This window comes from Numenius arquata, chromosome Z, assembly GCF_964106895.1.
Source record: "Numenius arquata chromosome Z, bNumArq3.hap1.1, whole genome shotgun sequence".
NCBI classification, from domain to species: Eukaryota; Metazoa; Chordata; class Aves; order Charadriiformes; family Scolopacidae; genus Numenius; species Numenius arquata.
Genome location: NC_133616.1, coordinates 62439812 through 62461389, shown reverse-complemented (window position 1 = coordinate 62461389; position 21578 = coordinate 62439812). Strand labels below are relative to the sequence as shown.

The 21578-nt window shown below is 37.4% G+C and overlaps 1 protein-coding gene across 2 annotated transcripts in view; it reads left to right on the top strand.

The window, feature by feature from the left end:
* The window catches only part of EFNA5 (ephrin A5), a 207647-nt gene that overhangs the window by 159573 nt on the left and 26496 nt on the right, over positions 1-21578 (top strand). For both annotated transcript variants that reach the window (XM_074166068.1, XM_074166069.1), the window contains exon 2: positions 11539-11831. In XM_074166068.1, coding sequence (XP_074022169.1) covers positions 11539-11831 — 293 coding nt within the window. The remainder of the gene's footprint in view (positions 1-11538; positions 11832-21578) is intronic.

Genomic DNA, 21578 nt, shown 5'->3' with positions numbered 1-21578 from the left:
TATCTGTTAAGCACGAAGGGCACAAACCTCGGGCTATGCAAAAGATTGGTCGCCGTTGTGAGAATATGTTGGGGAGGTATGACTATATAGGTATTTAGTGTAGTCTAGACATCTTCAGTTGGCAGTGTTCAGAGTATTTTGTTGGCCCGGATGGGAATTTGCCCAGGGTGACTGTTCTCATTGCTTTTCACATTGATGCTCTGTAACTGGGATTTTTCCCGACACAATTTTTTGTGTCTAAGTTTTATGTGCTGTCTCTTTAGCCTTAGTTTATGTGTTTATGTCCCAACTATGTGCTTAAGCTATGAACACTTCATTCTTGAGTTTTAGGGTTTGTTTTGTTCCTTTATTGCTGAACTAGTACTTAAGAGTAAGAATGAAAGGAAGAAATAGTTTGTATGCTCAATAATTCACTATAACATCTAAGGAACGATGCAAAGGCTTCCCAACAGGCAATAATGGGTCTTGCTAGACCTGTGCAGTCCCTTCTTCACACCTGCCTTCTGTCTTTATAAGAAATAGGAAGAAGAAGGGAGGTCAGGGGAAGAAACCTTTGTTTTAAATTGTCTGTGATATTCTCTGCTTCTTATCTTAATCCTTAGTGTCTGTACTTTTAAAAATAGTTACTGTGTTTTATGCAGACAAGATCATCATTCAGTTGTGAGTGAAGTGGTTTCACTACAGGTTGAAGATTAGAATTCGTTTCAGATTAGTTTAGAAACACTTTTAGGAAAAATGCAACAGGGAAATTAAGAGAACAGCTTCAGTTTTAACTCTGAAATTTCTGATTGATCTGAGAGCAATGCATTTTTTCCTCGTTCTTCTCCTTTATGAATATTTTCCACATCTATTTAAAAGTAAATGAGCAGGTTTGGCACCTTTTATCAATTCAAGCTTTATTTATACATATTGAAAAACTGTTTCTGTCACTCTTGAAGAAAGAATTCCAAGACACCATAACAGGAACCACCTTATGGGAGCTTCATAATTTGAAAAGGAGTGGGGGGGAATAATATAGAAACTGCATTGAATTACAACATTTGTCAATCTCATTCAGTTATTAAAAAAAATGTTGCCCATTTGACTGTAATCTTTGTAACATCTTTGATGTTTTACGGACTAACTGGCAGTTTATAGTGCAAAGCTTTACAGATCATATTTGCAAACAGGGAAAACAGTTTGGATCAGGTCCTGTCTTGTTCATATGATATACAAAGCTTAAATTTATTTAGGTGAAAAAACATTTTAGGTCCTATTGTTCAGAGACCATGAGTATCAGGATTAAACCTGATGGAAAATTTTATAATCTGTGTGCTATAAGTCTTTAGAAGAAACTACAGGAATGAAAAGAAAAAAATTCTAGCATTAATAATAGCTGTGCTACTTGGTGCTGCTGCAGTCTGTAGTCTAAAATTCTGCTTGGTCTTCTTCTGCTAGTTTGCCTGGCATAAGAGAGCGACTAATACGGAAGGGTAACAGGAACATGGTTAAATTATTAGATTTGTCCACAGAACTTTCTCTAAAATGCTGTTTCCACGTCAGGAAAGGAAGTATTTTTCCTGTGGGTCTCTTAAATAAACACAAGGCAATTGTGTAGCAAGAAATAAATTTATTGATTGAAGCCCATTTTCCTGATAGCAAATTGTCTGCAAGTCTATTTATGCACTTGCTAGCTATTCTAACTTTGTTTTTACGTGAACAAGTTCAAATAGCTTTTGAGAACATATTTGCATATATAGGTTTTTCATGTTAATAGCAAGTTGTGGTTTGAGACTGGAATTTCTTGTTATGTTTCTGGGTCTGTTTGTGTGGGTCTGTGATTTATTGTTGGTGTTTTTTCTCTACATTTTGCTTAGGCATTTCTATATTACTTCTGGATTTATTCCTTTTGGCTGGAGTGGAGGATGTGGATTATGACCATAGCTTCTTAAAACATACAAAGTTTATTAAACATAAAAATACTGTGAAACATCTTGAGGATTAGTTTAATTTTATACACTTACATATTGGGAAATTAAGGGGTAGATTTTACCAGTTACAGGTTATTAGGGTATCTAAGTCTCCAAATTCTTATTTGATCACAAAATATTTTAAATTAAGTTTGTTGACAGAATGACAGATTAAAAATAAAATGCTATAGCTTAATGTCAGAGAAAAGCATTTCTAATGCAACAGCAAGCGTATGTGTATATGTGACAGGCACTTTTTTCAAAATGTATATTTCTTAAATACTGCCTGTGTATTTGCTGGTGCAAAATGATGCATTTTTTTCCCTAAGAGTATGGAAGAGATGGAGATTTCAATTTATATGAGTTAGCCATCATTCTGCTTTTAATATATTAGTGGGAAAATAAATTTGCGAAGCTGACTTGTATTATGTACACTTCCTCATGGAAACAGACTGCAGTTTATCTCTATTATTCAGTGTGCAGGTCAACATCCTTGTTGGGCAAGTGTTCTTTTCTTTCATTTTGTGAGTGTGAGAAGCAAGACCTTTCTGCAGATAGGGCATTGTTCTCCATATCCATTAACAGATGTCAGCACATGCCTCAGGCAGGGTTAGCAAATACCAGTCACAGAATCACATTCCATCAAGGCTGATAGACTGTGTCTTCTGGGTTAGACACATGGTCAACACATGTTATTAGAGTACAGTTCAGACTCTTTAGTAGTACTCCTACCCATGGGGTTTTGTTATTATTATTTTGTTTTGGTTTTTAAGAATTTAAACTCTGAATAGGTTATTTTCTCCCCAGTGCTTCTGATAATAAAGTGTTAGTCCAGCAAAGATCAGGTAGGACTTTCTTCCTTTTTTAAGAGAGGTACATATGCTAATGAATCAGCAAACTGCAGTTTTTCTGGTATAGGCCAGAGGTAGCTGAGGTAGGGTTTGTATTTTCAAGCGAAAATGTGGAATAAAAGATGAAGCTGACATCTTGTGTGGTGTTAGTGGCTAAAGTAGACAAATGGAGAGTCGTGTATGGATGGTATTGATGACCATGTTTAAAAATATGTGAGTAGTAATTACCAGATCTTCTCATTCCACCTCAGATAAAGTGGGATAAATGTTGCTGGTGAACTCCAGAGTCGTACTAATGTGAACACAAGTAATGAGCTTGTGTCCATAAATCAACATAATAAAGAGACTGGCTTCAGCCCAGACATTTTGGATTTGTGGAGTGGATAGAGGCTCCAAACAAATCTCGCGTTGCCTTTAGTATCAGGGTGGGTGTGGTACCTTTCAGATAATGTTACTTCAGTCTTCAACACTGAAGTTTGTCCTGTAAGGCAAAGTGATGCCTTTGACAGAATAGTTACTCTTCCTTTACGTTTCCCTCCCTCCTTCTCTCCTCATCCATCTCAGGAAGTTAAATGCCCACAGCAATGGAAAATCAATAGCCAGGTAGAATGTGTAGTCATGGGGATTAAGGCTATGAGAGCTGGGACAGCTGAGAATGAAAGCCTGACCTCTTCAGGAGCAATGCTGTGACTTGTTGTACCCCTTTGTCACCCTTATCATCCACAGCATGACTGTATCACTGAAGCCCCCAAGATGCAACGAGTCCTTTGCTTCAGAAGTTGAAGCAAAATAAAATTCTGAGAGATAGGTGACATTCATGTGTGCCAGCTTGAAACTACTTTTACAAATGCAGAGTCTGAGGAAACAGTTTTTATAAACAGAATGAAAAATGTCCAGCTTATCGATTAGGAGGTGCAGAATGATGGGAAGCTAAGTGGGTGAGGGTGTTGCTGTACTCAAGAATCTCTGGAGTACTCAGATTTATAGGTGGGAAATAAATGTTGATTTGTTTATTCTCTCCCTCCCTCATATCTACTCAGGGAAGAGCAATTAGTTTCTATTTTTTAATGTTTGCATTATCATTGAACATATATCTTTCTGCAGTGCCAGCTATAAAAGTCAATACAGGACCCAGCTGTACAAATAAACACAGTTATGAGCGTAAGGGGGAAATTATTAACAGTAAGTGGAGTAAACACATTTTGCAGAATTTATTTCTTAAAGAGCGTTTAAAGCATAAAAATAAAAGATACGTCTATACTTTAAATTCAATGTCATTGTTAGCTGTTATGATGCAACTGAAATTTTTGCTCAGCAATAGAATCAGAAAAAAAGGTATTTCAAGTCTTTCAGGTTAATGGAAGTAACACAATATATATCATTCAAAGAACTCTTACATTTTAAATAGGATATATCCCTTTCCTATTCAAACCTACTGCTTTCCTCATGTGTTTTGCCGTCTTTATTGCCATGATTCTGCTAATAAAAGCCTTCTCCTTCTGGATGTAGGGTTTCTTTGTTTTGCAAAGGATACATTTCAGTCAAGGCACATTAGGAAGTTTTCAACAATAAGGTTTTATTAGAAAACAAACAAACAAACAAACCAACAGAAGGGTTGGTTTCTGGGTTTTTGTTTCCAGAAAGCTAAGGACTTTTACCAGGCTGTGTTTGAGGAGGTTTCTTGGAAATTAAAAGTTGTAGTCCCTGTAGTAGATCACTTGTTTGTCTCATTTAAATAGGCAGTATGAAGTACCAGATACAATGGTAGATGATCAGAATCCTGTTATTTAACAAGAAAAAGCCACACCCCTCCAAATAGGAAGGCACAATGTCTCTCTTGAGCTGTTGGCTGATAAGAAGGGGTAAAGGCATGAGATTCTCCAGGGAGAGAAGCCACATAAAACTGACATTTTTACTCATAAGTCCAGTTTAACACAGCTTTTTTCTTTCTGATTTTCATTTGTTTGTCATTTTTGCTCTTGGACTCATCCAAGTATTGTAAAAAATTTCCCAGACGAGAGGGACGTAGGTGGAATGAAAAGGGAAGGTAGATCTCCAACAGATGGATGTGAAGTGAAATGCAGGGAAATCACTCAGCTCTATCAAGAAATGTGATAGGCTCTTGCAGCCAGTTGTGAAACAGTAATTTGAAGTTTGATGAACTCTTTCAGGAGCCTGATTCTGCTCAGCTGTGTAATTGTGATGGAAGGGAGCCAACTGAAAGCAGAGACCTGGGTGCAACCTTTTGGGAGGCTTGTTCCGGCAGAGTGGGTGGGAGACTAAAATGAAGGTTACAAATAATAAGTTTCTCTGCCTGATTGATAATGAACTAGTAATAAGTGGCCTTATTATAGTAATAAGTTTCCCATGGAAGCCCGATGGTTGCAGAGAAGCTTTAGCTGAGTTTGTGTGACCACATCTTATTTTGATCAGCTGTAGCACAGCAAAGCTGTGTAATTATCATAATCTAACAATTAGCCTGGCATCCTTTCCCAGTGTTTAATTACTCCAATAAATGGTAATTGAATAGAGAACTTAATGACAAGAGAATAAGTTTCTTTCTGCATTGTGTACTTAACTTGCAGTCTTTTCTTGGCATAATTTTTGAATACTGTTTTTTTGAACAGCAGCCTTGATTAGTTGTTTCTCTTTTGTTTTGTCAGTCAGTATTTTGCTTCCAACATAGTGTTTTCTCATGGTGTTTTGAACTTGTCTTAACTTGTGAAACTGTAACCTAAGAACTAAAAGGTCATAGACAGCTCCTGTATATTACAGGCTTTTTTTGTTTGCTTGCTCAGGGTAGCAATATCCTGCTAGAAATCTGAAATGTCACTGGCTTGCTACTGTTAGAAAACTCACTTCTCATAGCATCTGGAAAATGTTGAATTTTCTTTTGGTTTGAATAGAGCTAAAATTAAAATAGCTCTTTGATTACTTCATTGTTTGTGCATCAGAATCATTGTTGATGTCAGCAGAGCTATGGGAACAGAGTTTATTAAATCTTGTGACAAAGCCAGTAAAAAGAGTAGAAAAGCATTAAAGAGGTTATTTTTGTGTAGCACAGAAATAGCATCTTTAAAATTATGTGCAGTAAAACGGTACACTTAATCCCACAACCCCTCAGATAATTAGCAACCACAAGATTTCCCCCATCACACATAACAGCTTTAAGTTAGTTGAAATGACGGGGCTTGGACCATCTAAAAGAATAATGAGGCACAAGTTACCCTGCTGTATTCCAGTCGCAGCATGTGAGTAAAGCTGGGAGTGGTCTAACGCACTACGCTTGCCACCTAAACAGAGGGAAAAGCTGTGAGGAAGTTCAGTAGTATGGAATGGTAAATAACCGACATCATCACACCCTAAGAGCAATTAAAATGTTGTCTTTTTAAAAGATACTAATGTTTTTCAGAAAATGTTTGGGGTTTGTGTGTTATTGCATATACAAATACTTTATACTCATCCCTCTGTTATTAATAATATAAAGCAAATAGTTTAATAACTAGCTAATAGAAATAAACTTCATTTTCAATTTTAAATATTTCTGTATTTTTCCAGTTGAAGTTTTTCCCGTGTCTAGAGCATTTGTAAGATATATTGTTTGATAATAATTAATCTACTGGTGGCTTGGCCTTTGTTGACATACTTATGAGATCTTCTCACCTGGCTGCTTTTTTCATGATACTTGTAGGAATGGGCTTATCTCTGAGACCTCTCTGTCTCCATTAAATCTAGTTAAAACTGGCTTAGTGGCTGTGAAAGTAAAAAGGAGGAGCTGAATGACTAGCAATTTCAGGGGTATGCATATGTGCTGCACGGAAGCCTTTTTTCCTTAGAAAACAGACCAAGTAACTTTGCTGTGCTGTTTCTGAAGAACTGTATGTAGAATACATTGATTCAGTGAATTTTATTGATGTTGCTTTGGATTTCAGATTATCATTTGAGAGCAAGGCAACTGGTGTGAGGATTCAGCGGTGGCAGTGTCCTCTGTGCGTTGGTGTTACAGGCTCTGCAGGCTCCAGGCAGAGAATTGGGGCCATTTGCATCTGATCCCTTCTGATGCCAGACTAAAGACCAGAATTTGATAATTCCTTGTTAGAACAGTTATTTGAAGTCTTTTCTGGTTCCCGAAGAAGCCTTGCCACATGCATTTGACAGAACAGACTCCAAATAAAGGAAGGTTGACATAGTAAAAAGAACATTCTCCAATACACTTCTCTTGAAGTAGAGCATCTGGTGTGTCGATTTTATAGGAAGGGTTATAGAATATAACTAATAAGATTTGTATGGGAAGCAACAAGTAGAAGCTATTGAAATTTTTTATCTGAATGATAATGGGCAATTAGTGTTATTTGTGCTGTTCTTAAACTGGATTTTTATAGTGTTTATTCCAAGAAAGAAAGGAAGAAATAAAAAACAAACACACTATTGTTGCATACTAAATATCTGTTTAAATAAATCATCACTTATTTCTGTGACCGGCAAAGTTGTTAAATTCAATACAAGCCACATATGCTTCAGAACTTAAAATGATGAAGAGAAGCATGCACACAGACTATGTACTTTCACTTGTGTTATTGGATAAACAGAATACAGAAGGCATTAATTACTTTGAAAATGTTTTGCCAGTCTTGTGTTTCTGTGGTTAAAATTACCATTCAGTTCTTTCTCTGTGTCCTGAATACCTGGATATTTCATCAGTGGCACTTGAGCACAGAAACATTCATATGACTGTCTTTGCTGGAAGCAGCGTGCAAGTTTCGTTTAGCAAGCTGGTATTTGTTGGCTATGGAAATATTTAGGCTACTTAACTATTTGTCTCTGTCTTCAAAATGGCTTTTATAGCCCTACTGCCTAATAGATAGCCTTGTAGTTTTCGAGACACTGTTTGAATGCCACCTGACACCAAGCAAAGGTTAATTATGTTTGAAAAATAGCTGTGTTTTGCTGTGTGTAAGCCAGAGTGCAGGGAGACAAATTACATTATTTGCAAGAGGGTTTGTAGATCCTGTCAGATTTTTGGAGAAGCCTTTTGGGTTGGTTTATACCACAACTGTGTTCTGTTGTGCAAAGCATAGATAGGACTGGTTTCTTCCTCATAGTGCGATTTATATAAAGATCCTGATTATTGCTTGGTTCCATAAGGGCATGGGAGTCCAGATGAGGATCTGCCAGAACAGAACAAAGACCTAACTGAGAAAAGGAAAAGTACCTCAGTAGCATTACTAGAGGGTGTAGGAAAGCAAGCTTTCTATTCTGAATGGGACTGGTAAAAGGGACAAACTCTAAAACCTTAAATGCAGTCAACAGGAGATCTGCCATTCCTGTTTTTTTAAAAATGTATCTGTTAATGGATTCCTCCTTCTCTTTACATGTTGTGCTCTTCAACATTTGTAGGTGGCTCAGCGTTGGTAAATGCTTTCATTTGAAGTGGAACTTTCGTTTCACTGTAATACATGACATTACACTAATAATAAGAAGTTTACAGCCTGTAAATGTTAAGTGTTTTCCTCTCGGATGTGGTTTAAAATTCTTGGAAATGTGTTTCTGAAGTGTTCCCTTTAATAGCTTTGAGGAATCTGAGCTGATGATTTTTTTGTGAATTACTCATGGCCCTCCCTTGCCTTTCTGTTCAAGTTAGAGGCCTTTGTGTTCCCTCTTTGAGAAGGTAAATACAACATACTGCCTTGTAGCTGGAGAAACAAGAATGGTCCCAGTTCACTCCAAACTGCATGCTGGAGATGTTGTAGCCTCTTTTGCAAATATAAAATTAGTTCTACATCTCTTCAGTACACTTGCTGAGGTTTTGATTACTGACTTCTTTAAGATATTACAAGACAGAAAGTAAATACCTGCTTTCTGCTTCTTAGTTGGCTTATAATCTCTTTTCAGTATTGCTGTTACTATATAGAGTGAAGAGACTTCACTCAGAGTGGCCTGATAAAATACCTTGGCACGTGTTTTCCCTGGAGCAGGTTTCACTGCTGTGCCAGCTATATTGGCTAAAGGCCAGTTTAGATCGCTTAAAATAGGCACCATCTTCTCCCTTTTTTAGACATGTAAATGTAAACACTTTCTGGCCATGGCAAATGACTGTGGAATGAAAATATTGAGAGAGCAGGGGAGTAGGGACAGAAGGACACTGGGATAAAAAGGTCTTGGTTGTGTGCTTCACTCTCAGACCTGCTTTGCAGGCAGCGCTTGCCTCCTACTTTCCACATGTTTGACAGGCAAGGGTGTGCTGGGGCAATTGAAGAAACTTAACTGCTTCAGCACTTAGGGAAGCAGAAATAAGAATGAGACTACTAAAATACCGGTGATCAAAGTGGACAGTTTTGTTGTGGTTTTGTTTGTTTAACGAGAATACAGCAGGGGACTTTGCCAAAAGGGAGTCAGGTGAGCTCTTTGCGTGCAGTATTGGGTAGAACAGCTCACTGGTACAGAATACAAGTTTGATTTCATTGCTAACGTGGATTTAAGGGGTGATCAGAAATGTAGTTTTCTATATTTTTGTATTTATCATCTCCATTATCATAGACTGTGCAGTCAGATTCTTCCCTTCAAATTAAGCTATTTAGAGTACAGACTGTCTGGGAAGTTTCTGCCTAAGTTCTCCTTTTGGTTAAAGGAGAAAAATAGCTGCTTCTGCAGTGTGATCTGTCTCATTCCAGTGCACCCTGGGCCTAAATAGGCCCAACAAATTGGACTCGAGAAGTTCTTATTTCTATCCATTGACTTAAAGAGAATGTGGAGAAGCGGTCACATAACGTTGTTTGTGTTGTAAAAATCTAATGTTAAGGAGACCACTCTGATCCTGAATGTCTATAATTACATAAGTGTAGTTCTGAAAGCCTATTGTTTCTGTCACAAAAATGTAATTGGGCATTATTGTGAAGGCACAGGCTGATATAAGAGGTAACCTTGAGATTCCGTTGAGAAAAATTCATTCTCTATCACCTGCAAGGTTAAAAAAAGCACGCACACACAAACACATGCATATAGATAAAAATATATGTTCATTTTTACTTACTAAAACCTTAATTAAAAAAATAAGCTAGAGATATCATTGCCAGAATGTGGCTTTCCTATTCATAACTTATACGATACTCTTTTTCATTACCTGTTACAGAGAACAGACACCAATTTGAAAACAATACATTTTTGCAAATGTGTTAAGACACTATCTGTTTCAGGTTTTCAAAGCACTGGAATACAAAAATATATTTCAACTAATGATTTAGATAAGTGTAAATTCTCCTGGAAGAACTGTGATTCAGAAAGGTTTTCCATGTTACAGAATGGAACTGTGAGGCTGTGCACTGGCTGAAATTATACAGATACATCATGCTTTGATGCGTGTTCAGTTTTTCCCCTTTAAAAAGCTATTTTATTGAAGTTAAATTATTGTAAGGATATGAAAAGGTGTAGTTTGCTCTGAATTTATCCTTGGAGGGCCAGCAGATCATTGCTTTTTCTCTGAAATTAGATAGAAGGATCCAGATGGCAGATTTCAAGCCCATCAGGTGTTTAAAATATGCCCCTCAGCTAAAAAGAAGTATTATAGTTAAATCTGTCATGGCCTTTTTATTGCTCTGTGGTACACTTGACAACTGCAGCCGTGAAAGAGAGAAGCTACAAGTAGCCCAGTCAGTCTGAAGTGGAGTAAGGTCAGTGGTTGGTTTCTTTGGCTGCCCCAGGGAGTTTGATAGACGTACAGACTCGGTTTATGGAATCATTAAATCCATCATGGTATAAGCTCCCACGGAGGCAGTGAATTCGTTCCTGTAGTTTCTTCCAGATACTATGGTAAGCATTAGAGAGGTATTGTAAGTGAAAAATAGAGGGGAGAAGAAGGACACCCTCCCCACCCCCAACAAAACAAGAATCCCACATCTCTAATGAGTCCTCAGTAATAATAATAATAGTAATAATAAAGTGCATCTGGGCTGGTGCCTTGTGTTGCATTTCTCAGCTGGCACTCATTCAGAACTGTCACATTAGGCTGAGTGCTGATAATTCGTATCCCAGAATCTTTTTATCTGAACAGAGCAATGTCTCCACTGTGTACTTTTGGCAAAGGATATGTACTGTTTTTCAAATATCTTTAAAAAGCGATGCAGGCTTTTCTTTGCATCTTGACAAACTGCATCTATTCATGAAGAAAGAGGAAACCTGTTTGTGCTCTTGTAGTAACTGTAAGTACTTGCAGTCAAATCAGCTTTCAGCACAGAGGTGATTACTGCCTGATGCAGAGAAGAGGGTATGTTTGGGTTATTTATTTGCATGCATATGTAGATGTTTACATAGACACTGATTTGGGGATGCTGATACAGCTTTGGCTTCTTTGTTTCCTCTCCATTCTCCAATTAAAAAAAAAAAAAGACCACAACCAAATAAAGCAGACACTTTCTTTACTTTTTGTTTTGGTTTGTTTTTTTTTGGTTTGGTTTGGTTTTACTCAGTAAACCATAGGAAAAGAAAGCCTATAACTTGGTGTGCATTAGCAACAGACTCATTTAGTAAGAGAAGAGTGCAAAACCATTATCCAGAAGGTCGTATGATCATTGTCCTGCATAAGCAGTTTCTGATAGCTCTGGGGAATTGCAAGGGTTATTTTTGAGAATGAATATGCATGGCTGGAGTGAAATGAAGTGCCATTAGTGATGCCCCTTTTATGAGAAAGTTACCCTGCAACAAGGTCAACTGTGCTTATGTCTAAACGCTTCCTGTGATTTCAGATTCCAGCGGGGTGACTACCACATCGACGTCTGCATCAATGACTACCTAGATGTGTTCTGCCCTCACTATGAAGATTCAGTGCCAGAAGATAAGACCGAACGCTATGTTCTGTACATGGTGAACTTTGATGGCTACAGCTCCTGTGATCACACCTCCAAAGGCTTCAAGAGGTGGGAGTGTAATCGGCCGCATTCCCCGAATGGACCATTGAAGTTCTCGGAAAAGTTCCAGCTCTTCACGCCCTTCTCGCTAGGATTTGAGTTCAGGCCAGGCCGAGAATATTTCTACATCTGTGAGTATATAGAGATTTACCACTGTTGTACAGCAGGTGCAAGAAATCCAACTAATTTTTCACCTATGCTCTGTGGAAATACAGAGGGCCAAAAAGTATATAATGCAGATGTTTTACAGCGAATGCAGGCTTAATTATCCCCGGATATTAGCTAGGAATCTATCTAGTGAAAATGAGATTAAATCACAGCTTCTTTTCTCACATGAAATAGCATGTCAACCTGTTCACTGAACCGTGGCTGAGTTTTAAAGCAAGAAACACTATTATGTTTATTCCAGTACTCTGAGGTGGAGGAGGAGGAGCGGACAAGAAGGGTAGGATGGAAGCCGTCCCCAGATATGAGGAAAAATAATTAATCCTTTGCATGTGAAACTCCTGGATTTTCTTATTTGCTCAGATGAAATACTCCTGTCTCTGTAATATTTAACACCCAAGGAAAGCGACATCTGTGTAGTTTGTAAGTAGTACGGCTGTTGATGTCCATAGTCCAGTGGTATTTAAAGTTGTAATTTCTTAGGGTGAATACTGCTAGCATCAAGCCAAATGGCTCCTTTTTTCTTCCTTCCTTCTCCTCCTTCCCTTCTTGTTTTCTTGGATGAGCCGTTTCTGTCAGCATGGGTGATGTGGGGTGCCAGGGGTGTAGGTGGCAAGCAGGTAAGTGTGAATGGGCTCACACACCTTCATGCCCATTCCCTGAAGCAATGGGGATCACTCTCCCAGAGCTCTACACCCTCCTCCACAGAGGCTTGCATTGCGGCTGTGCTGGATGTGCAGAGGAGATGCAGGATAACATCTGGGGCTAAGGAAGTGAAAACATTAGGAGGTTAAAAACCCATGGGTGAAGCAAACTGATTCCCTGACTCCACTGTGCAGTTGATCCTGCTTCAGCTGTCTCGTTTGTTTAATCCTCCAACAAAGATCTTATTTCATCAATTTGTTTTCTACCTGAATCTTCCACTCCTAACAAGTTTTGACTGCTCCTGCAGTAGATTTTTTTTTTCTGTTTTTAGTGTTAGACTAGAGAGTTGAAAGCTTTAGACAGACTGTAGATCCCAATAAATATTGCCTTCATATGTGTAGCTGGCCTTTCTACTGTGAAACAGTCATTCCACCTCATTTCACCAGAGAAACTGAGTATGTATGATCCTTGTTTTAAAGCTTCATTTCTTCAGCACTGAGATTTCTTTTCTCTTTCTAAATCTACAGGGAAATACATTACTAGTGGACAGTTTTCCATTCATTTATTTTTCTTCCAGCAGATAAAAACCTCTAATATATTGTGGTTCAGCATCAGAACAGTGCCTTGTTTTTGTCCTGAAGCATAATAATAATAGTTATTATTATTATTACTATTTTTAAAAGCCAACTGTAATGTTACTTAAAACTGGTTTTTACTATGGTCATGAGAAATCACATAAAGATATCAGAGTGGAGTGGATAATGTTCCAGGATAAATAAATCTGTAGGCCCAGTCCTATTCATGTCACAAACAAATGCTTCCTATTAACACCAATAGGAATTTTGTGTCATTCAAAACTCTGAAAACAGGCTCTCCAGGAGCCCCGGATTTTTTGGCATTTTTTGTTGTTGTTGTTGTTGTTGGGTTTGGGGTTTTGTTCTGTTATTTTTGGTTGGTTGGGTTGGTTTGGGTTTTTTTTTGGTTTTATTTTTTTTATTCAGTTCCTGAGTATCATCAGTAAAATAATCAGGAATTCATAAGCTAGGGAAAGCAGTCTTTACCATAATATGGCTGCAATAAAATGTAGCAAAGGGCTGGCATCAGTAGCTGCAAGCCTTAAAAAAAAAAAAAAAAAATTGGTTTTCTAAATTTTAAAAAAGGAAAAGGTATATGTAATAAAGGTGAAAACGAAACATGAAAGTGAAGGAAAAAATATGAGAAATCTCAGCTTGGTCTGTCTTCTAATAGCTTCATTGTTAGAACATACAAAATCTATTGAACTATCAAGCAAGACATTATTATTCAAATACACCCAGGTTGCTTATGCCTAGTTTTCCTCATTTGTGGTTATATTCAATATTTCACTAAAAATCATTATGTATCTTCTATAACATTCATTTAACTGAGTCATTTAACTGTCAAGGGCTCTCTTCAAAATAATCGTTCCAAAGTGCTTTAAAATATGAAGAGCTTTATTATATTCAACTGCATTTAGATGGAATTATTTTTTTTTAATGAAAGGTAAAATAGCAAAAAAATTAGTAGCAAAGAGGTGTTCATTTACTAGTAGCTTATTGGCCTTGTATTCACTGAAATTAAATTTTTAGGCATGTTTCAGAGACACAAAAGCATTTTTCCTCCTTTTCTGCAGCTTAAGTATTTTTTGCTTTCATCCTTCACTCTGCTGAGACAGTAACAAGGTTGGCATTACAGCAGTTGCAGGGAAGCACTCTTAACAATGCTAAGTTAATAATTAAATGCAAACCTTCTCAAGGGAGAGCCGTCCATCCTGGAATGTTTTTCGCTTAGTTTTTGCTGAAGAAACACAAGATGGTGAAACGTTACTCCTTGTTTCCTCATCAAAATTGTAAGCAGGCTCTAGTCCAGGCTATGGAGACTGCCTTTGTTACCATCCTATATCTGCATGTTAAAGAAACTACTGCTTCACCAGGTTAACTTTCTTCAGCAGATCTGAAACCTTTGCCCCCTCTGCAGGAGAGGGGGAAGGCTGACTGTGTAGCAGCAGTCTGGTATATTCTATCTAAGGGTTACAAAATATGTTGTGTAGTCTAGACCTCTGGAAATACAGAAATACTAAGTGGTTGGTTAGGTATTTAGCTGGTGCTTTGTCAAAAATCTTAGCAATTCAACTTTTAGGAAGTTAGTTACCCCTCTTGCTTCCATTATTTTCAGAAAATGCAGTAATTAGAGAACAATCACTGTCTCTTTTTCTGAACTGTTGGTTTTGAAAATGCCACTTTTCATTGTTGTGCCATTGCCTTCATACATTGCTCAGATGAACTTGGATCTCCCTTCTTTGCATGTTCATTCTAAGAAAATACAAGAAAAAAGAAATCGATCATTCTGATATCAAATTTATATTGAAGTGAATTCAACATTGCACACATGCAATCAACAAGTACTGACTGAGTTTACTTTTGAAAGAAGAAAAGGTTATTAAATATTTACAGAGAATTTAACTTTTATTTAGTTAGGGAGTGCACGGTGTGGGGCTGGGGAAAGTAAATAATAGATCACGACCTGAAGTCTCAATTTTACTTAGTCTTAGCAAGCACTCAACTCAGGTTAGTGTATGTTAGCCTGAAAACAGACAAAGTAGTATTACTACTGAAACAGAAACAAATGAAATATAGAGAAAGCAGAAACTAAATAGTTAGTGGTATGACAGTGATTTTAATGTCCTTCGGAAGAAAATATAAGTTTGGGTATGCAGGTTAATGTGGGTTACTCTGCAAGGGGTGATGAACACACAAGCAAGGAAGGGAAAAAAAAAGGTCATAAAATGTATAATGTTAAGTAGCGGATATTTTGCTTTGAAAGTGAAGACTGGATTTGTCTTTCAGCAAGTGAAAAAGGCTGTTTGTCTTCAACTGGACAGGTGTTAGTGTGGGTACTGCTGGTGTTTGTGTTTTCTCATTCCTTTTTGAAGACACAAGGTCAGAAGATCCCTTTTGGAACTCTGGAGATACTGGTTTGCACCAAAAGCTAAAAAATGAAGGTTAACTAAAGAACGTTATTAAAGGATGCTGAGGGAATTACAAACATTTTTAGTGTGTTAATTGCACTTTTCTTTTGGGGAAACATTGTTTATTGCCAGGTCTCCCATTAACCTTTCAATCAAGATCTGATCAGCATAAACAGTGATTCCACTTTGACAGCAGTGGGCTCAGACATGCCACTCTGGTATGAATCCTGCTTTGATAGCTGGTTTACCAGAATCACTCAAGATGTTCTGAATGAAATCAAAGCAATTGAAAGGGTTTGATAAATGTATACTTTAAAATTTTTTTTTTGTGTGTGATAATATTAGACAGACAAGGAAGGTGACCTTTGAAAAGGAATTTGTGCTTAGCCTAGTGTATAGATTAAAGGACTGGTTTCTGTTAGAAAGCATCAGAAGAATTAAGTGCTGGTCCTGCTAAAAAGAAAGCAGAAACAATCACCAGTGTCTAATAGATTTTGACGTTGGTAGTGTTCTTAGAATCCTCAAAGGGAGCGTTAAAAGCTGTTGAGTAATTTGGGACTCAGTAGAAATCCGTATAAGAAAATGAAGAGAGTACCCATCGAAGTGCTGGTCTCTATTGTTTGAGTTTTTTAAAGGGAATGAATGTCTTTCAGATAACAAGTTGAAAGAAGTTGATTTGGATTCATGTGCTTCAAAAATTCAAGTGCCATTAAGATCCTGATAGCAACAGAAATATAAAAGAGGGGGGGATATAGTAGATACCTACAACTTCGAAGCTGTTTCATGAGCGTATCATATAAGGTCTTCGCCCCTGTAGGAAGACCAGTGACTTGTGTTGCTTTCTACTGAAGTACTGATTTTGAACATTAGACAAATGAGAGAGTGCCCACAGATAGAAAAGATGAGGGACAGGGTTTTTTTCCTCTGGTTTTTTTTTTGTTTGTTTGTTGTTTGTTTGTTTCTTTCTTTCTTTGTTTGTTTTTCTTTCTCATCTAACATGCTTGATAAAGGCCAGTTCATTTTGCAGAAAAATAAAGTGTGTATTGAATGCTCTTATGTGATCATCAAATCACAAACATTAAAAAGATAGCTTGGTTAGAACTTGGATAAAAGACCTCCAAGGAGCATTAGGAACTTGATAAGGCCGTACGTGACACACCTGCCTTAAGGGTGACTAAATGTTCCCTACTGGTGGCTATGGATTACTGTAGTTTTTAACATTTGTGATTCTTGTAAAAATCCCATTGAAGCTTTCTTAAAAGCAAGTATTTAAATTCCAGTGTTCTGCTGGAAGTACAATTGAATGAATTACGCACAGCTCTTAAATCCTGATGGACCATTCATCATTCCTTGCTTTAAATCAGTTTTGATGTTCAACAGCTACAACTTAACATCTCAGAGGTGGCTGCACTTCAGCAGTGGGTGAGGCTCTTTGCAGTGGTACTTCACTGTTATGTTATGAGATTAATAAGGTGAAGCATGTAGATTCCTTGGATGAAAGAACTCATAGAAGTGGAGAGTATTATTAATAATTATCTGAGGACTTATAACTCTGTAACAGTGTTCTAATTTGATTTCTGAGCAAACTGAAACCTGTTTAATGAGCTGCTGTATTGGAAGTATGCTTTTTGTAACATGGAGCAGATGCCAACAGAAGTGGAAATAACGTAACAGTGACATTTGGAATAACAATGTTGTACTTCATTGCCTCCATGTCATCAGCATGTTAGTCTTCCTGTTCCTCAGACTAACACACCAAGGCAGCACTTCGTCTGCTGATACTGTCTGTGTGTCATGACACAAAGTGAGTTTATATGCATGCCTGCAACCAATAGACCAAAACCAAATTCCCTCAATAAAAGAATACTTCTGCATGCTGAGCAATTGACTGATGATCTTGTTCATAAGTTGATACTCAACATTAAACTCCATATTTTCATAAATGCTCTGATTTAAAAGAAGCAAATTTGTTTCTAGTCTACCTAACCCTGTGATATCAGAGGAGGCTATAAAATAGCAGTATGTTAAGGAATTCTCAATAACTTTTTCTTTTTATTCCCTGGTAATGCATGCTATTTAGACAAGGTTACCAAGACTCTGGGTTCAAAATGGCATGTGGTGTTCATACTCTTGTCTCCAAGATTCCTGGCAAGTCAATATAAATCACGTAGAATAAGATTTTTCACAGAGCATTCAGAAATGCGTAAAAAAGTGCTTTATTCTGAAAAATTACAGAAAAATCTCTTCAGACTTCCAGATGTTTCCACTTTCCCTCAGGAAAGCAGTCGGTCTTCCTCAGACCTATGTTACTGGCCAAATGAGAGTTTTACTGCCTCTAAAATCTCCCTTGCTTCCCTTTTACATCATGGATATTTAATATTTAAAGTATTAAGTGGTATAGCCAGCTAGATACAACATTCCTTTAGGGAATTAAGAATGGCTTGAAGGTGTATCAGAATCTCACTTGTGCCATACCTCTATACACAAAAGTAACCAGGCTCCTGATGATGGATGTGGGGAATAACATTGCTGTTGCTGATCTTCTGGGGGTGAAATGATCTTAATTATTTGAAGGATAATCAGAATGGCAGTATATTAATCAATTTCAAGAGCCTTGACAATTCAGTCATAGTGGTGTTCAAAATGTGTTCAGGGAGAAATACACCAGAACGGCTTAACATACATTATGTTTTAATAGTTGTAGGTGGGGATGTTGTCAAGATATGAGCTTGGATTTCTTCTTATGTGTTTTTTGATATATCTGCTTTTAGTAATACTGGCTCATCTTCCTGTATCTCAGTGCCTGTATCATTAAACACTGCATATGGACTACTTCCCTCTAGTAATTTAGGGTTTTGCAGAAGACTTTCAGCTGTGAGGCATTGAAGAATGCACTATCCTACAGCATAGAGCCCTGTATTGGGACTGAAGTCAGGATCCATAGCAGCAGCGGCCGCAGAGCTTGCTCTCTGTAAACATGTGAATGTATTTGTGCCCGAGAAATCTTGAGCAGAAATAAGGTAGCCTTAGGCAGGAAAAGATGTTGTGTTCTTCACATGTGTTTCTCCAGCATCCTAGGGACTGTAAAAGAATGAACCATCATCTTGAAGATGGCTTAGTATTAAAACCTCTCTGCTTCTGACTGGTGATGCACAGAAAAGTCATGAACTTGTTTTTCCCCAGGGGAATGGACTTATGTGTGCAGTTCCTTCATGGAGGTGGGATCTGACTTCCTTACGTCCTTTCTGTAAACAGCATCAAGAAGTAGAAGGGGTCAAAGTAGAAGGGAATCAAAACTCCATAAGCACATCAGCAAAGTAGAAAATGTGTTTCTTTCTTGGAGAGAGGTGCAGAAGCAAAACATAGGTTTGTTCAGAAATAAAGAAGTGTTCCAGTGAGGATGATGACAGTGTTGTGTAGCTCAGACGTGAGCAACAGACAGGGTTAGGTTATTGTTTAGCAATCTCTTTTCTCAATTTTTCTTATATTTCACAAGACTTTTAAAATTATTTTATTAGCAGTTGAATATAAGCAGACAATTTATAATGCTTCTGAAGTTTCAAACTAATCATCATGTGTAAGAATACATTTAAAGTACATTTATAACAAGACAAAGATATTAGTTGTCAAACCAGTTGTCTGAAGTCTTGAAATATGGATATTATTTATTTTTCACTGTTGATAGCATTGTATCTCTTACATTGGTCTCATTGGAGCAATCTGTGTGATCACGCGACTGCCTTTCAGGAATGAAGCGTCTCCTTGACAGCTGTTTGGTGGTGAGCTGCAAAGCGCCCACATTCCAGCCCACACACTTTGCTACAGTACTGAGTTTTGAACTTAAATGAGGAGAAGTTTAGCTGTCTCCATTGTAGCACTGAAAAATGCTGCTGACTAGGTAACAGAAGCAACAGCCACCTCATAGTTTTGTTGTAATCGGCTCTCAGGCTTGTAAGGAATGCGCCACTTCCAACTTACAATAGGAATCTTAGGTAGGTTTAACTACTGACCCTTTTCCCCCCAGCCTAAGCGGAGCGATCAGGCAGTATGGTTAGAAATGATAGCCAGAGATAAGGTTCCTCATCTGTAGCGCTGCACCTGGGGTATCTTTGCTTAGAAACGTACACCAGTGCAACAGCATTATTTTTGTTCACAGTCCCACTTGAAATACTCAGTGGCAGTTCAAGCGAAACTGTGTAAATTAGTCACTGTCACGTTTCGGCATTAAAAGTGGAATTAGTAATTTATATTAATCACAAATGTTTCTCCAGGTTTTATTAACAAGCAGATTGGCTGCCAAAATGCTTTCTGGAAGACATTTTTTCTCCCAACTGCCACAGAGAACAAAACAGTTATTATGGGCATTTAGATAAAGATTAACGGTTTCAGCAATTCATTTGAGGAAAACTGTATTTTACTATACATTTCACTTCAGTGCAGACCGTCACCGCCAGCATGATTTGTCGCCTCCTTGATAAAATTATACAGTGGAGACACAAGATGGTGTAATCCATTTTAAGAGCAGAAACAGGTTAATCAACAAAGCAGAATGATATTAAAAAACAAACCAAACCCACATTTCTTAATTTTTTGGCAAGTTCAAATTTCCAGTAGAAGTGAGATGTCTGTCTAACTGCTGTTTTAGCACATTTTGTCTGAAGGGTCATTTAGCGTCATTTTGTCTTCATGCTTGCTTCTTTCTTTGCCCACATCATGCCTTTTTTTCCTCAAGATGGCTTCATGTGCCCTATTTAGATCTCCAGGAAAAAGCAGTACAGGTGGCTGCTTCACATTCTGTACATCTGCAAGTAGTTCTGTGGAATACTGTAGGAATGGTCCATGAAACTTGGTAGAGGGTGTGAAGAAATCACTAGAATGATAAGAAAGAGGTCAAAATGAATATTGCAGGATTTAACAGCAAATGCAGGGCAGACTGCCAACTTGACCTTTGCACTTTCATGTGTTTTGGACACACAAAATCAGTTTCCTAGCATACTCCTTTTTGAACTTATCATATTCCAAGTAATTGAAGAAGATACATGCTATATTTTGTTCTGTTACAGCTAGCTCCCTTTTTCCTTCCACTTTCACATTTTAGAATGGTATAAAATGAAGGAAATCAAAACACAAGTGAAAAATCAGCTGTTTGCTACAAAGGAGACAAACAAGGGTTGAAGGAGAAAAAAGCTCATTACAGAGAGATTAGAAAATTAATTGATTGGTGGCTCTGACAGTTCCCATTGGATGTCTAAGGATCCTGTGAAAAGAAAGTACAGTCTCAAACATAACATTTTTTCCTATTATTTCTTTCTCTCGCATAGAGACTCCTCTGAAGCATCATTAGGTTCCAATTATTTTCATTGAAATATTTCACAAGAAAAGGGCATGATAAAATCAGTAGAGGTACTGTTAGTCCCCTGAGAAACTTACTATCGCTCATACTCAAACAGTAATAGAGAAGGCTTCTGTTCAGCATCAAATTTAAGAGATTTCTGCAGGGGTGATTCTGTTTCAGGGAGGTTTGGAACTCATGTGCCCCCTCTTTCCCCAAAATTAGTACGGGGCAGCTGATGAATTCACTGGGGTCTGAGAACTTGATCATATCCATGGCTTAATACAAGTGTGTGTGAAACTTGCAGTGAATCTATTTAGCAAAGAATCTATTACTATTTTTTTTATTCCTAAGACCAAGTGTTGGCTTAGAGGTACTGTTCTTACAAAAATGACAAAATATTTGTAACAATGTTTTCTTCTCTACTGACTGACCTTTTTTCCTGTATTTATCATGTATTTATTTAGCAGCTGTGTGTGGATTTGGTGCTCTTATATGTACATATATATAAAAATAATAATATGAAAAAGTCACATTGCTTAAATCTTTGATTAAAAATAATCTTTCTGCATTAAAGGCTTTATCTATTCTGATATAAAAATTCTCTAATTTTGTCAAACTAAAATTATACATAATTTTAACTCCACTAAAAGATAAGATGTTTGTAATATAAAATGCCAGTGAAGTGCCTCCTGGGCATTGTAGTATACTTTCACTAGATTATCATTCTCCTCTATGGAACCATGCTAT